At 44.6% G+C, this 15,520-nt stretch overlaps 3 protein-coding genes across 3 annotated transcripts; 1 reads left to right on the top strand and 2 right to left on the bottom strand.

The window, feature by feature from the left end:
* The first annotated feature begins 317 nt into the window (after positions 1 to 317).
* Positions 318 to 2,443, top strand: LOC123112709 (pentatricopeptide repeat-containing protein At1g05750, chloroplastic). Its single transcript, XM_044533778.1, has 2 exons — positions 318 to 1,766; positions 1,982 to 2,443. Exon 1 carries the CDS (start codon positions 332 to 334, stop codon positions 1,712 to 1,714), a length of 1,383 nt encoding a protein of 460 aa, XP_044389713.1. The 5' UTR covers positions 318 to 331; the 3' UTR covers positions 1,715 to 1,766; positions 1,982 to 2,443.
* A 539-nt stretch (positions 2,444 to 2,982) lies between these two features.
* On the bottom strand, positions 2,983 to 7,188 carry LOC123112708 (disease resistance protein RPM1). Its single transcript, XM_044533777.1, has 3 exons — positions 6,935 to 7,188; positions 3,736 to 6,560; positions 2,983 to 3,310 (listed from the first exon to the last, which is right to left on the bottom strand). Exon 2 carries the CDS (start codon positions 6,497 to 6,499, stop codon positions 3,992 to 3,994), a length of 2,508 nt encoding a protein of 835 aa, XP_044389712.1. The 5' UTR covers positions 6,500 to 6,560; positions 6,935 to 7,188; the 3' UTR covers positions 2,983 to 3,310; positions 3,736 to 3,991.
* Positions 7,189 to 9,407: 2,219 nt separating this feature from the next.
* Positions 9,408 to 14,784, bottom strand: LOC123112707 (RNA polymerase II transcriptional coactivator KIWI). Its single transcript, XM_044533776.1, has 4 exons — positions 14,544 to 14,784; positions 14,342 to 14,447; positions 10,115 to 10,137; positions 9,408 to 9,671 (listed from the first exon to the last, which is right to left on the bottom strand). The coding sequence occupies exons 1-4, from the start codon at positions 14,667 to 14,669 to the stop codon at positions 9,612 to 9,614; spliced, it is 315 nt and encodes a 104-aa protein (XP_044389711.1). The 5' UTR covers positions 14,670 to 14,784; the 3' UTR covers positions 9,408 to 9,611.
* Positions 14,785 to 15,520: the final 736 nt, after the last annotated feature.

The following is a 15,520-nucleotide window of genomic DNA, read 5'->3' as shown; positions in this document are numbered from 1 at the left end:
GGTTGAGCGAGCCAGCCAATTCGATGTTTTGGTGCAACTATGAAAGGGGTCCCAGGAACCAGGCACCGGATTTAATATGGGTAGTAGAAATAAGGTTTTAAATTTCAGAAACAGAAAATTTGCAGACCTCACAGAAGTATGCAAACTTTCGGAAATTATTTCAGATTTTGATATATCAAAATTCACTTACTTTTGACGTTTTTGATTAAAAATTTAAATATGCTTGAATCTGGCTCGAAGTTTTGGGATTACAATTTTTTTGAATTTCTGATAATCACCGAAATTTTCATTGAAATTTTGAACCCTGGAACCCTAGCCCACCACCTCATGCATGGTGGTGCCACCATGTTGTGGCTCTACCTCAGCGACGCCCCCAGACCAAATGGCGTGGTGGCCGCTCGCTGCCGCGCCCCGCCGCCTCCGCAGACTCGTCGCCGTCGCCTTCTTCTCCACAGCGCCCTCCCACGGCTGCCCGCTCCACGCCGAGCTCGCGCGCCGCGGCGCCCCCGCGGCCGCCTCGCTCGCCCTCTATTCCCGCATCCGCGCCGCCACGCCGCCCACCGCCTACACCTTCTCCCTCCTCCTCGCCTCCCTCGCCTCGTCCGCCTCCGGCGGCTGCACCCGCCTGGCCGCGCCCGTCGCCCACGCGCACGCGCTCAAGTGCGGCGCGCTCGCGCACCCGGTCGTCACCAACTCCCTCCTCAAGCTCTACTGCGCACTCGGCCTCCTGCCCCACGCGCGCAGGGTGTTCGACTCGGGCGCCGCTCTGGACGCCGCCTCCTGGAACACCATGGTGTCCGGCTACGGCAAGAGCGGCGACCTGGCAGGGGCGCGGGAGGTGTTCGGCAGAATGCCCGGGCGGAACCTGGTGTCTTGGAGCGCCATGGTCGACGCGCTTGTGCGTGCCGCAGAGTTTGACGAAGCGCTGCGGGTGTTTGATCGGATGATGGGGGAGGGTTTCAAGCCGGATGTGGTGGTGCTGGTGAGCGTGCTCAAGGCGTGCGCCCATCTCGGTGCCGTCGAGAGGGGTCGCTGGGTCCATCGGTATCTGGAAACAGAGGGGTTTGCAGGGATGCAAAGGAATGTCATGGCCGAGACCGCCCTGGTGGACATGTACTGCAAGTGTGGGTGCATGGAGGAGGCGTGGCGTGCTTTTGACTCTGTTCGCTGCCGTGACGTTGTGCTGTGGAATTCGATGATCGGAGGGCTTGCGATGAATGGCCATGGTGAGCGTGCACTAGAGTTGTTCCAAAGGATGCTCGGAAACGGCTTTGTGCCAAACCAGTCGACGTTTGTCGCTGCTTTGTGCGCGTGCACCCACTCAGGTCGTCTGGAGGAAGGGAGGAAGATTTTCCAGTCGATGCGGCACCACGGGATCGAGCCACAGAGAGAGCACTATGGGTGCCTAGCTGATCTCCTTGGGCGTGCGGGACATGTTGAGGAGGCTGAGACTGTCTTGTTGGATATGCCAATGGAGCCACATGCGTCGCAATGGGGTGCGCTGATGTCGTCATGCCGGATGCATAATGATATTACTGTCGGCGAACGGGTTGGGAAGCGGCTCATTGAGCTAGAGCCGCAACATGGTGGGCGGTATGCTGTTCTGTTCAACTTGTATGCAGTCAATGGTCGATGGGAAGATGCAAGAGCCATTCGGCAGATGATGGTGGAGAAGGGAGCCAAGAAAGAGCTGGGTTTCAGCTTCATGGAGTGAAATGGTTGCTCCATGAGTTACACCCCGGACAAGCCAGATCTATGCACTCTTGGTAAGATACTAATGTCTCGTACTGGTGTAGGTGCTTGTGAGTGAGCAAGACGAGGAATCTGCCTCGATGTCGACAATAGTACCTTTTCTGTCACTTGTGAGGCTATCTATGGCAGCTTCATGTCCTCCGGTGGAAAGAACACAAGCTAGTCATGGCCTCATGGGAATCCCATCACGCCTTTTCTGCACATGTTAATGTTTATTCTTCTGCTCCAGTTTCTACCTGCAGCGACTGCTGCCGCTGTTCAACTGCAACTTATTCTTGCGTAGAACGAGAGCCTGGAGAAGAGATTGGCATATGCACCTCAATAATGCTTGTCAGAGAATCTACATAAGCTGATTTTCAAGAGATGGTCATGTTCCTCCAGCACCTCCCGACCAGGAACTGGGCTCGCACCACAAGATCTGAGACGGTCCTCTCTGGGGCATACATGTGGCACAGCGATGTTCAAGAGCTCACCCAGCCATCTCACCAGCTAGGAGGACTATGCATGCGGCTGTTGGTCATGCCTGGGAGCAGTCCAGATTCCGTTGTACTCTAGACTCACACAATCCCTTCAGGGAGGGATCTTGAGGGAATTTTTATGTTCGTTTTGAATGCTGTATTATTAACATTTGCTCCGATTTGTATATCTTGCTGTGATAATGAATACATGGCAATATGGCATTGGGTCTCGATTTTGTGGTATTGCTCAAAAATTTGGAGGCATATTCCTGGTCGAGCTTGTCACCGTTAACAGTATAAATTAGCTTGCTTGATGGCCAGCGCCTTAATTTCTACTCCCTCCGTTCCTAAATATTTGTTTTTTTAGAGATTTCAAATGGACTACCACATACGGATGTATATAGACATATTTTAAAGTGTAGATTCACTCATTTTGCTCTGTATGTAGTCACTTGTTGAAATCTCTAGAAAGACAAATATTTAGGAACGGAGGGAGTATCTGCTTTTTTCCATGAACACGTATGTCTACTGGGCCAAGGATGTCTGAAACTGTCAAGCTGAACTCTGAACCCGCATGCAGTCCCAGTCTCGCACCATCCGCTAACGAGGAACAGAGCGTATATTCATCCACGGCAAGAAGACTTCAGTGACAGTTTCTTGATTACAAGTAAGTCGTCCCAATCCCATGCTGCAACATTTTATCATTTGGCTAAACCCTATGTAAGCGAAACTGGACTGCAACATTCAGTTAAGCATTCAACATTCTTCAGACCAAGGCCCACAATTCCATTCAGTTAAACGTTCCACATTATTCAGGCCAAGGCCAAGAATCCCACATACAACATGAGGTGAAACTGAATTACACTTCACATTTTAGCATTCAGTTATGTGCTAAGTGTTTACTATTAACCCTATCTACTACAAGTGCAGTCGCATTTACAAGGAGCTAAACGCCAGTTCTGCACTTCTGATCAAGTCCAGTTTAACTACCAGAATAAACAAAAAGAGCCGCTGATGTCGTGTCCGAGGCGGCGACACTTCTGAAGAGGTGAGCTATGGGGCGACTATGTCCACATCCGGATGTCGCAGCCCATCGTCGGCTGGATTATATTAGAAGAAGCTAGGCAGTTAGGTAGGAGATAAACAATCTCAAAGTTTTACAAAATGGTAAATCAATAACAAAATATGGAACTGGTAATTTCTAGGAGTACTAATTTTGGATGTCAAACAAAGTCTAAAACCATGGAGTCGCCTACATGCAACATGATGCTCCTTCCATTCTTTTTTAGACATCGCTCTAGATCAAATTTGACCACCAATATATATGGAAGTATTTCCTTATCAAGTGCAAATGTTATCATACAATTAATTCTAAAATAATTTTACTAAATTAAAAGGAAAAGCAATGATCTAATGGTGAAAAGTGTATACCGGTACCATGTCGAGGCCCAAAATGAAAATCAGAAAACAATGGAAATAGTATTGAATTGCACAACCTGTGATAATCAAAGATGGACATGTTTACCTTCTTATCGCATATACATGACTGGGATGTGTTTTAGCCTTCCCATTCTAGCACTTTCTTGCAAATTGGCACTGAAATCAGGATGCATGGTGCCAAAATGTACCTCCCGAATGGATGGGAGAAATTCGATGCCATCAGGGACATCAGCTAATTCACCAAGACCACCAATGTTCAGATACTCGAGACTGATCAAAGCTCCCTCTTCTATGAATATCTGACAAACACGTGCCATGTCTATCAAGGCCATCCCTTTCAACTATGGGAACCAACCTGCACCGAACCCCAGTTGCTGCCCAGTATACGCCATTCTTAGACGCAAGCTTGTTAAATTTGATAATTTAGAGAGATGTGGCATTGGATTTTCTGCAAAATTGCACCAACATAAACTTAATCTGACAAGGGTGTTTGCATGAGCCGAAAAGAATGGAGATTGCAGCACCCCTCCCAACAACTGTCCTGTCAGCTCAAGTGTCTGAAGTTGAGAAGGCAATGTCAATGATTCCAGCCGGAGCACCTCGCCCTGGTTGCTTGCTTTCACATGCAATCTTATAAGATGTTGCATCTTTGATGTAGACAAACAGAGTTGTGAGCAGTACTTACTCCTTACATCTGAAATATAAAGACTCCTTAGATGGGCTAAATTTCCCATTTTGCTCACAAATTGTTCATTTGCTTGGACTTCATCCAAGGTTTGCAGTTCCTTCAAATTGCAAAGGCCATCAGTTGTTCGAACACCCAAGGACTGACTGAAACTTGACTGTGCATTATCTAGCAATTTCCAGACATGTACATGCCGCAGCTTCTTTAGTTTCGCAAACCCAGCAGGGAAACTTATTAACTGAGTCCTTTTAAGACTTAAGGTTTCTAAATTCTGAAGTCTGCTGACAGTTTTTGGGAGTGATTTCACATTGGTGTCATTGAGGCACAAATACTTGAGATTAAATAATTCCCCAATTGAATGGCTGATAGTCTCAATAGGCAAGCCTGATAAGTCCAACACTGCAAGGTACTTAGATTTGGACGGAATGTAATGAGACCAAGAACAATGCAGCATGGTCCTGTCAAATGCTAATAAGGTGCGAAGTCTCGATGATTCTAAGGTCAATCTGATGTCGGTCTTGCATCGGAGTACTGACACTCGGCGTGAATCTGGCACAATCTGTGTAACTCCTGAGGTGTCATCATAACGTGAACTGAAACACTCCTTCTCGGAGAGTTTAATGGCCAATTCGCGTACAAGATCATGCATACGGAAATGTCGAATCCGACCAAAACTGTTCCTCTCTACAACCTGAAGCATGCTTCGATGGACGAGCTCTATGAGATAGCTTTCAGCAACCTCCTCCAGGCTGATTGTCCCTCTTTGTTCAACAAACCCTTCTGCAATCCACAGTCTAATCAACTTCTTCTTCTTAAGGAGACGGCCTTCCGGGAACATAGCACAAAATAAGAAACAGTTTTGCAAATAATCCGGTAGATGCCTGTAACTTAAATTCAAAATCCACTCCACATGATTTATATCTGGATTGTCATGCAATTCACATGTTAATTTACTGTACAAAGACTTCCATTCTGCTTCACTCTTATCTCTTAGTGATAATAAGCCCCCTAATGCCACAAGTGCTAATGGCAAGCCTGCACATTTGTTCACTATCATTTCACCCCACCTCTGCAATTCTGGAGGGCAAATATGATTTTGGATTTTCCAGAACACCTTTCTGCAGAATAAAATCCATGCGTCCTGCTTGTTTAGAGGCTCAAGCCTGATCTTGCATGCATCTTCAGCAATAGAAGCTACCTCGTCAATTCTAGTTGTGATGACAACCCTGCTTCTCCTCCCACAGTTAGAAAGGAGATTCCTTATTTCCAAAGCAACTGCACCTCTCCATACATCATCCAATACAATCATGAAGCGCTTTTGCTCTAGAAATTTCTTCAACTCTGTTCTTAATTCCTCAATGTTCATCTTTCCAACCTCAGATTGTACTTTGTCATCGTTACCACGGAATTGTTTTAACATGTTTCTCAGAATATCATCAATTTTACATGATTGTGAAACAGAAATCCATGCTCGACAATCAAAATGGGACAGTTCCCTCTTGTAGACACTGTGAACAAGAGAACTTTTGCCCAATCCACCCATACCACAAACAGCAATGAAACACAGAGAGCAATCTTCAGAGTACAACAACTTATTCAGGATTTCTCTATATTTGTCAACACCTACATAGTCATCCTCGTTGTCTGATTGGCTGTGTCTGAATTGGTATGCTTCTTGTTTGTTGTCATAGTTCGGTATCTCAACATCGAGTGCACTAGCGTTTGATTGCACCCAGCGGTCTCGCCTAGCCGACAGTTCCCTGAGTCTATGTTTTACTTTCTCAACCTCGGTAGCCATCCTATCCAGTGAAAACAAGGACTGGGGTTTCTTGAAAAGTTTCTTCAAATTGCTCACACATGATGCCACCTGGCTTTCACCGACAATATAGATAAACTGATCCACAATATCTTCAACGTCATAAGCCAACCTCCTAGCTTGCCGTAACCATGTTTCCAAGACTATATCATTGCATTGAGTTGTGCTAATTTTCTTGATAAATGCATGTATAATCTCAAGTTCTTCTTTCACCAACTCCATGTTACTCGGGAGGGCTGCGACTAATTCAGACTTGTTTCTAAACATGGGCTTTGCTAGGCTCAATATTTCCCCTGCCATAGCGATGCTTATTTTCTTTACGGCCAGAAGAATAGCAGTCTCGGCCATGGTGACAGGCAATGATAAATCAGCATTCCATTTTAGGTCACAGTTCCACCCTGCAGAGTTACTACAAAATAAACTCTGTCAAATAAGTGGAAGCCGCTGGTCAAATTTTACTAATAAGGAAAGCATAGTAAATCCTAAAGTAATGTTTGGCAGAAACTTTTTGTCAAAGTATCAGATGATGGTTAAAGATGCTAGCGTTGAAATTGGATGACAGAAAGTAGAAATTAGAAATTAGTTGAATAAGTGGGTGATATAAGAAATAAAAGAATCCAAAGATTCTGTGAGAGAGAGATCAACATCATCCCCGACGTATCTCTAGTAGAAGGGGATCTTTAACTTGCAGAGTGTTCCCATTGGATCTTGAAGAAAAAAACTTTGCTTGGAAAAACATTGCTATTCCGGAGAAAATTGAAAGGGAGAAACGCCTCTCCGTACCTGATCAAACTGGCTGGGCTGATTTGGCCATCTCTAGTCTCAAGTAGAAGAGAATCTTGAAGCTCGCAGTGCGTTCCCCTTGGATCCGGAAAGGGTAACCTGGAGGTCCACTTGCTCAAGCCTCTATGTCAAGTTGTCAACGCTGAGCGGTGGTCTGCGCAGCGGGAGGCGCTCGCTGGTTCGCGGCTGGGACGGCTTTGGTTCGGGGCGTTGAATGGTCAGCCAGCGAAGGGCTGCAGCAGACGGCCAGCGGGCAGCGGAGCACGCGGCAGGCGGTGGCTTGAGCAACAACTCTCTATAGCCTTCCGTAAGGCTGGTCACAATGGGTAAATATGTTATACTCCCTCTTTTCCGATTTATAAGGCTTATCTCAAAATTTTTTAGTTTTTCCATTTTATAAGGCTCAATTTGGTTATTTCCCATCACATGTTCAGATTCCAAGGTGCATTAAATCATTGCATACAAGTATTGAGAGAAAAATGACTAATGCATGTACTTTATGCATGCATGCATTGCAATTAATGCATTGATAAACATAATTTTTTGAAAAAAACAAGAGCATTAATTAGGTGCTTTTGCAAACTACAAAAAGTATTCCACCACTCACCATCTACCTTGGTTGGTGAGATTTTTGAATTGAGCCTTATAAACTGGAAAGGAGGGAGTACTATAGAAGCATCACATTTATTATATTATGATATTTATTTATGTTATTATAATCATTTTTTTAATTGCCTGCCACATAAGTATGTTTGCAAGTCCCAAATGCATGATACTACTTATGTTACCCCCACTGTGGTCAGCCTAATGTATCAGAGCGTTCTAAAACAAAAGATTTTGCTATAACTCAATTTTTTATCGTGGAAAATAAAACATTTTTAATGGCAAATTACGTTGTGGGGGTGTGCCAAATTCTTTAGGACACATGGCAATTTCTGGTAAAAGGGTTTGCCGTGAAAATTGTCGTGTTCGCTTGCCATGCTCTACACAACATAAATTGCCATAAAATGTTTGATTTACCATGCTTAAAAATCGAAGTCAGATACCGAAAATATGGAGGATCCCGGTCCTACATAAAGTTAGAGCTCCCAAGATGTTGCCTCCATTTTTCTCTCTTTATTTTATTTGCACAACTCAACATTTCTTTTTATTAAAAGAACACCCCCATATATTAATTAATTCAGATTTTGTTACAATCATTCATTACACCATACATCAGGCAGGCGGAAAACAAAAGACCATCTGGCCTAGTATCAAAACTAAACTTAGCATTTTCGCAAAAAAAAACCAAAAAAACCCCTAAACTTAGCAATCCATGCGCCACATAATTGGTGTGATGATTAATTTTGTTTTTTTACCACGCCTCTGATATGAAGGAGGTGTTGAGCATCAATTTTGTTTTTTTACCAGCCTCTGATATGAAGGAGGTGTTGAGCATCAATTTTGTTTTTTTACCACGCCTTGCACCGATGTGATTTCATGATGAATTTTTGCATACACTCCAAACATTCCTTAAAGTTTGCCACAAGAAAAATCAGATTTCTTGATTTTTTTTTTACGAATTTACTGTTCATCCAAGAGCATTTGAGCTTGAGCTTAGAAACTCGACGTCATATTTTCATACACTACACACTACAATACTAGATTAAGATAGAAAAGCAATGTTGCTAGTCGACATTGCTAACTAGGGCATCCTTCACTACCTAGCCCTACGCCACGTCAACATTAGCTCAAGCTATATGAAGCTATCCGGGTTGTAGTGCAATTTGGAGAAGCAAGGGAAACTGAGCTCCGCGTTTAGAAGAATCTAGAATTTCACCAATTTACGATCAATATGCCACCACCCATGAAAATGACTTGGCCTCCACTTACAGGCGCACGGACCCCTCGAGGCTTCTAACTGAACCGGTTTCCCTTTCCTCTCTCCCTCATTTGTGCACCCTCTCCTCATTCTCTCTCTCACCCTCCCGTCATCACCAGTCGCGACACCAGGGCCGCTCCCCCGTCACCGGCTGGATCCTCCTCCACCTACAGATTCGCCCATCCCAGCCTCTTGCGCGCCAGAGACGGCCGCCCGAGCCCGGAGCAGCAACCCAACGGCCGAGTCCCCTCACCGAAACGCCATTGATGCATATTTGGCGCTCCATGCACTATTGAGAAGCTCTCTGTACATCTCTTTGTACTGAAAAAGTCGCAGCAATAGCTCATGTGAAAGAAAACTGTGCATGTTCTCAGCCCAAACTAACAGAAAGTCATGCAGCCCAGCTCATTCTTGCGCTCCGTTTTGGCCTCTTAAGAGCCAGCAGCCGAACTGGGCTGCCTACAGCCAGCCCAAGAGGGGCGCCCGACAGGCCTAGCGCTGGAAGAAGGCAGCCGAAAACGCGCGGGTATATATCTAGTTAACACAGTTTTTAAGCAAAAACGAAGAGCAATGCCACGTCGATAGGGTAAGGCACCCTAAAGATTACACAAAGGGCAGAAAAGGTACTTTACTTAACCATTCTACTAGATTTTACCATCAGCATTAGGTCACCTTCACGACAACAGTAGCTACAGTCCACCATAAGTGCGACATTCCAGATAAGGTGTGACTAGAAACAGCCCTAGACTACTAGCATACTTAAGCAGCGAATGAGCAACACTTTGCCCAGTAATATCTCCTTAACCGCTTTTCTGATCAAGTGTTCTCCTTGATGGCCTCGTCTATAGCTTCGATGTTGTCCCTCAGTATTTTCCACTGCACATGTAAAAAACAAGCGAGCTGTTATGGGAAGTAAGTGATGACTTGCTGCTGCAAACCCAAGTAAAATATCACAATGGTAGCTACAAGAGTACCACCTATACAATAAGTCAGTCAATCACAGGCAACAAAGACAATCAGGGCATGTATGTGGCAATAGGCCCGAACTCGACGTTACGTGCACGATAATTTAGCATGTTATAAGATACTTGTGATCAGGTTCCTGTAACAGACATCATGAGAAATGGGTACTGAAACTAAAGGAGTATCTTCTGATGTGTTCATGACATCTTCATGTCAAAAAAGGATGTCTAAGCTTGCCAAGAAATTTTGACCCGGGCTACTAGATATTCTAATGCAGCATACATGATCTATGTTTTCAGGGCAACAGATTTGTTTTATGCGTGTAGGATACAAACAGATGAAGAAATGCATCTTACCTGATCCATTGAGAGCGATATACCTGAAATAAGGGAAACAAAATAATAAGCCAAGAAGCTACAGCATCATCTTGAACAATTATTACAGATAGTACACTCTTTTTAACTGAAAACATTACAGAATAGTACTTGAGCTGGAGGGAAATAAGCAATTTTTTTCCAGCATGAGGACGTCCAAATTCCAATAGAATGCACCCACACTTACGATACTCCCTCCGTTCAGATATATAGGGCCTAATACGTTCTTTGATGTTACCTTTGACCATGAGTTAGAACAATAATGTATGACATGCATGTTACACAAAGCATACCGTTAAATTTGTACGTGAAAGTTTCTAATGATAGATGGAGTATTTTTTATATCATACATCTCATATATTAATTTTTTATCAATGGTCAAAGGCTGCAAACAGAAATGGCCTAGGCATCTTGATCAACAAGAGCCTCAAGTATGGAGTGGTAGACGTCAAGAGACGTGGGGACCGGATTATCCTGGTCAAGCTGGTAGTTGAGGACTTGGTTCTCAATGTTATCAGCGCGTATGCCCCGCAAGTAGGCCACAATGAGAACACCAAGAGGGAGTTCTGGGAAGGCCTGGAAGACATGGTTAGGAGTGTACCGATTGGTGAGAAGCTCTTCATAGGAGACCTCAATGGCCACGTGGGTACATCTAACACAGGTTTTGAAGGGACGCATGGGGGCTTTGGCTATGGCATCAGGAATCAAGAAGGAGAAGATGTCTTAAGCTTCGCTCTAGCCTACAACATGATTGTAGCTAACACCCTCTTTAGAAAGAGGGAATCACATCTGGTGACTTTTAGTAGTGGCCAACACTCTAGCCAGATTGATTTCATCCTCTCGAGAAGAGAAGATAGGCATGCGTGCCTAGACTGTAAGGTGATACCTGGAGAGAGTGTTGTACCCCAGCATAAGCTGCTGGTTGCTGACTTCCGCTTTCGGATTCGTGTCCAGCGGGATAAGCGTGCCAAAGTCCCTAGAAAGAAGTGGTGGAAGCTCAAGGGAGAGGTAGCTCAGGCGTTCAAGGAGAGGGTCATTAAGGAGGGCCCTTGGGAGGAAGGAGGGGATGCGGACAATGTGTGGATGAAGATGGCGACTTGCATTCGTAAGGTGGCCTCTGAGGAGTTTGGAGTGTCCAAGGGAAGGAGAAGCAAAGATAAGGATACCTGGTGGTGGAATGATGATATCCAGAAGGCGATTAAAGAGAAGAAAGATTGCTTCAGACGCCTATACCTGGATAGGAGTGCAGACAACATAGAGAAGTACAAGATGGCGAAGAAGGCCGCAAAGCGAGCTGTTGGTGAAGCAAGGGGTCGGGCATATGAGGACCTCTACCAATGGTTAGGCACGAAGGAAGGCGAAAGGGACATCTATAAGATGGCCAAGATCTGAGAGAGGAAGACGAGGGATATTGGCCAAGTCAAATGCATCAAGGACGGAGCAGGCCAACTCTTGGTGAAGGACGGGGAGATTAAGCATAGATGGCAGGAGTACTTCGACAAGTTGTTCAATGGGGAGAATGAGAGTTCTACCATTGAACTGGACGACTCCTTTGATGAGACCAGCATGCATTTTGTGCGACGAATCCAGGAGTCCGAGGTCAAGGAGGCTTTAAAAAGGATGAAAGAAGGCAAGGCGATGGGCCCTGATTGTATCCCCATTGAGGTGTGGAAAGGTCTCGGGGACATAGCGATAGTATGGCTAACCAAGCTTTTCAACCTCATTTTTCGGGCAAACAAGATGCCAGAAGAATGGAGACGGAGTATATTAGTACCAATCTTCAAGAACAAGGGGGATGTTCAGAGTTGTACTAATTACCGTGGAATTAAGCTGATGAGCCATACAATGAAGCTATGGGAGAGAGTCATTGAGCACTGCTTAAGAAGAATGACAAGCGTGACCAAAAATCAGTTTGGTTTCATGCCTGGGAGGTCGACCATGGAAGCCATTTTCTTGGTACGACAACTTATGGAGAGATATAGGGAGCAAAAGAAGGACTTGCATATGGTGTTCATTGACTTGGAGAAGGCCTATGATAAAATACCGCGAAACGTCATGTGGTGGGCCTTGGAGAAACACAAAGTCCCAGCAAAGTACATTACCCTCATCAAGGACATGTATGATAATGTTGTGACAAGTGTTCGAACAAGTGATGTCGACACTGATGACTTCCCGATTAAGATAGGATTGCATCAGGGGTCAACTTTGAGCTCTTATCTTTTTGCATTGGTAATGAATGAGGTCACAAGGGATATACAAGGAGATATTCCATGGTGTATGCTCTTTGCGGATGATGTGGTGCTAGTTGACGATAGTCGGACGGGGGTAAATAGGAAGTTAGAGTTATGGAGACAAACCTTTGAATCGAAAGGGTTTAGGCTTAGTAGAACTAAAACTGAGTACATGATGTGCGGTTTCAGTACTACTAGGTGTGAGGAGGAGGAGGTTAGCCTTGATGGCCAGGTGGTACCTCAGAAGGACACCTTTTGGTATTTGGGGTCAATGCTGCAGGAGGATGGGGGTATTGATGAAGATGTGTGAACCATCAAATCAAAGCCAGATGGATGAAGTGGCGCCAAGCTTCTGGCATTCTCTGTGACAAGAGAGTGCCACAAAAGCTAAAAGGCAAGTTCTACAGGACGGCGGTTCGACCCGCAATGTTGTATGGCGCTAAGTGTTGGCCGACTAAAAGGTGACATGTTCAACAGTTAGGTGTGGCGGAGATGCATATGTTGAGATGGATGTGTGGCGACACGAGGAAGGATCAGTCCGGAATGATGATATATGAGATAGAGTTGTGGTAGCACCAATTGAAGAGAAGCTTGTCCAACATCGTCTGAGATGGTTTGGGCATATTCAGCGCAGGCCTCCAGAAGCTCCAGTGCATAGCGGACGGCTAAAGCATGCGGAGAATGTCAAGAGAGGGCGGGGTAGACCGAATTTGACATGGGAGGAGTCTGTTAAGAGGGACCTGAAGGATTGGAGTATCACCAAAGAGCTAGCTATGGACAGGGGTGCGTGGAAGCTTGCTATCCATGTGCCAGAGCCATGAGTTGGTTGCGAGATCTTATGGGTTTCACCTCTAGCCTACCCCAACTTGTTTGGGACTAAAGGCTTTGTTGTTGTTGTTGGTCAAAGGCAGCCTCAAAAAATGTATTAGGCCCATTATATTTGGATGGAGGGAGTATCATTTCTGGCAACTGGCATTTAATGATACTGAACGAATAGAACATGGAACAGCGTTCTGAGTTTGGAAATAAAGTCAGCTGCATAGGTACACATTCAGAACTTTTATTATACTCTCACAAAATCTTTTATATCTATCAACTAGGGCAATGAAATATTTGTAATCGGAAGTATGACAAACCCCTGCTTCATCACTTGACCAAATATTGCATTTTCAACTGATCCAAGAAGTGCAGAGACAAAAGGTAGTCAAGGATTAACGCCAACATGTAAGACACAGAATAAATGGGGGTAGTCTCTACCTACAGCCATGATAAGTATTTTACAGAATGTCATGTTCATCACCTGCTTGAGCTTACAACATAGCATGCTAAGATTACCGAACGATGCTCATTTTGTATGCCTGTTTCAAGATACAGACATCCATCCATTATGATTTTAAGTGGGTAGGCAAGTCGTATCAAGGCTGAACACGTTTTATTGGTGTAATCCAACTAATTCTTAAAGGAAAGAATTTTTTATTGCACTTCCTACTGGCTCATTCATAAACCATTCACTTAATAGTGCCTTACACTTGACAGAGTACCAGTACCAAGCACGAACAATAAAAGAAGTAATTACAGGCCACATGTTATGTACTTGACCACTAGATGCATCAGGTGTCCGCAAGATTCAACATATGTGTACCTCCCACGTAGACAAAAGAAATGCAATCGTGCTGGCATTCAGACAATACACACATTTCAGATCCACATGGATTATGGATATGCAGGCGCACAGGCAAACATTCAGGTTTCGAACATGCAGCCTGGAGTGTCAGAGAGCAATCAGGTTTCAAACGTACTAGTACTACTACCAACAATTATACAATATACATGATGCCGCTTCTGCTCGCACGAGTGGCCGACAGCTAGGGAAAGGAAATGCAATCCCATCCAACTGATGAACCGAGGCCACACAGCACGCACTTTGGACATTTGACACCCATGGGTGTTTCGGAACAAGAAGGAAATGCCAGGATACCTTTGCGGGTCGGGAGGCTCTTGCCGTCCTTTTCGTAGAACTCGCGCATGTCGACCATGACCTTCCCGTTCCAGTTCCTCACGGCCACCCTCTTGTTCTTCGATATCTGAAGATCAAGAATGGAAAATCCACGGGGCTAGGGTTTTAGGGATCTGCCTTTTGAGAGGGAGCGGTTGGTTGGTCGGGAGTACGGAGCCAGAACCTGCGCAACGACGATGCCGTCGTCGGTTTCCTCGGAGGGACCGTCCTTCCCGGCCGCCTGGCGCTTGGCCGGCGGCTGGCCGCGGCCGCCGCCGCCGCCGAAGCGCTTGTTCCCCTTGAGCCCCATCTCCCTGGATCTCTCCGCCAAGTCTGGCTTCCTCAAATCCTCAACTGCTCAGCCCAACTCCCCAGCCGAGTTGGAAAACCGGGAATATCCTACTCGCCGCTCACTGCGGCAAACTGCCCCCGCTTCGCACAGGGACGAGCGCGCAGCGATGCTTTTTGGGCCGGCCCACTTAGGAGCTTCCCACTCAGGTTTTGTGAACCTTCTAGTAGGTTCCATGAACCGTTTTTTTCTTTTATTGGTTTTTCACGTTTCTATTTTTTTTTCGTTTTCTGTTTCTTTTTTTATTTCTTTTTTTTGTATTTTTCGGAAGATATTCGCAGTTTTCCAAAATGTTTAGGATTTTAGTTTTTATTTCTTTTTCTTTTCTTCTCTTTTTTTTCAAAAATATCGAAACTATAAGTTTTGTTCGTGTTTCAAAAAAATGTTCTCAAAATTCAAAAATTGTTCTCTCTACACAAAAAAGTTCAAAACTTTCGAAAATTAGAAAATGTACCAGATTTCAACTTTTGGTTCACATATTCAAAAAATGTTCGCTCTTCCAAATTTGTCTGGGAATTTTCAAAATTGTTCCCTGTTTCAAAATTTGTTCTCAAGATTCAAAAAATGTTCATGCTTTACAAAATTGTTCGGAATTTTTCAAAATTGTTCTTCATTTCAAAATTTATTCTCAAGATTCAAAAAATGTTCGTGCTTTAAAAAATAGTTCACTTCCAAATTTGTTCTCAAGATTCAAAAATCATTCGTGCTTTAAAAAATTGTTCTCAAATTCCAAAAATGTTCATGTTTTCGTAAAATGTTTGGGAAAATTAAAATTTGTTCGTTTTCATAGAATTTGTTCGCATTTTTTCAAA

Source organism: Triticum aestivum, chromosome 5B, assembly GCF_018294505.1.
Source record: "Triticum aestivum cultivar Chinese Spring chromosome 5B, IWGSC CS RefSeq v2.1, whole genome shotgun sequence".
NCBI lineage: Eukaryota > Viridiplantae > Streptophyta > Magnoliopsida > Poales > Poaceae > Triticum > Triticum aestivum.
Note: the sequence above shows the minus strand (reverse complement) of the source record. Positions and strands in the feature narration are given on the sequence as shown.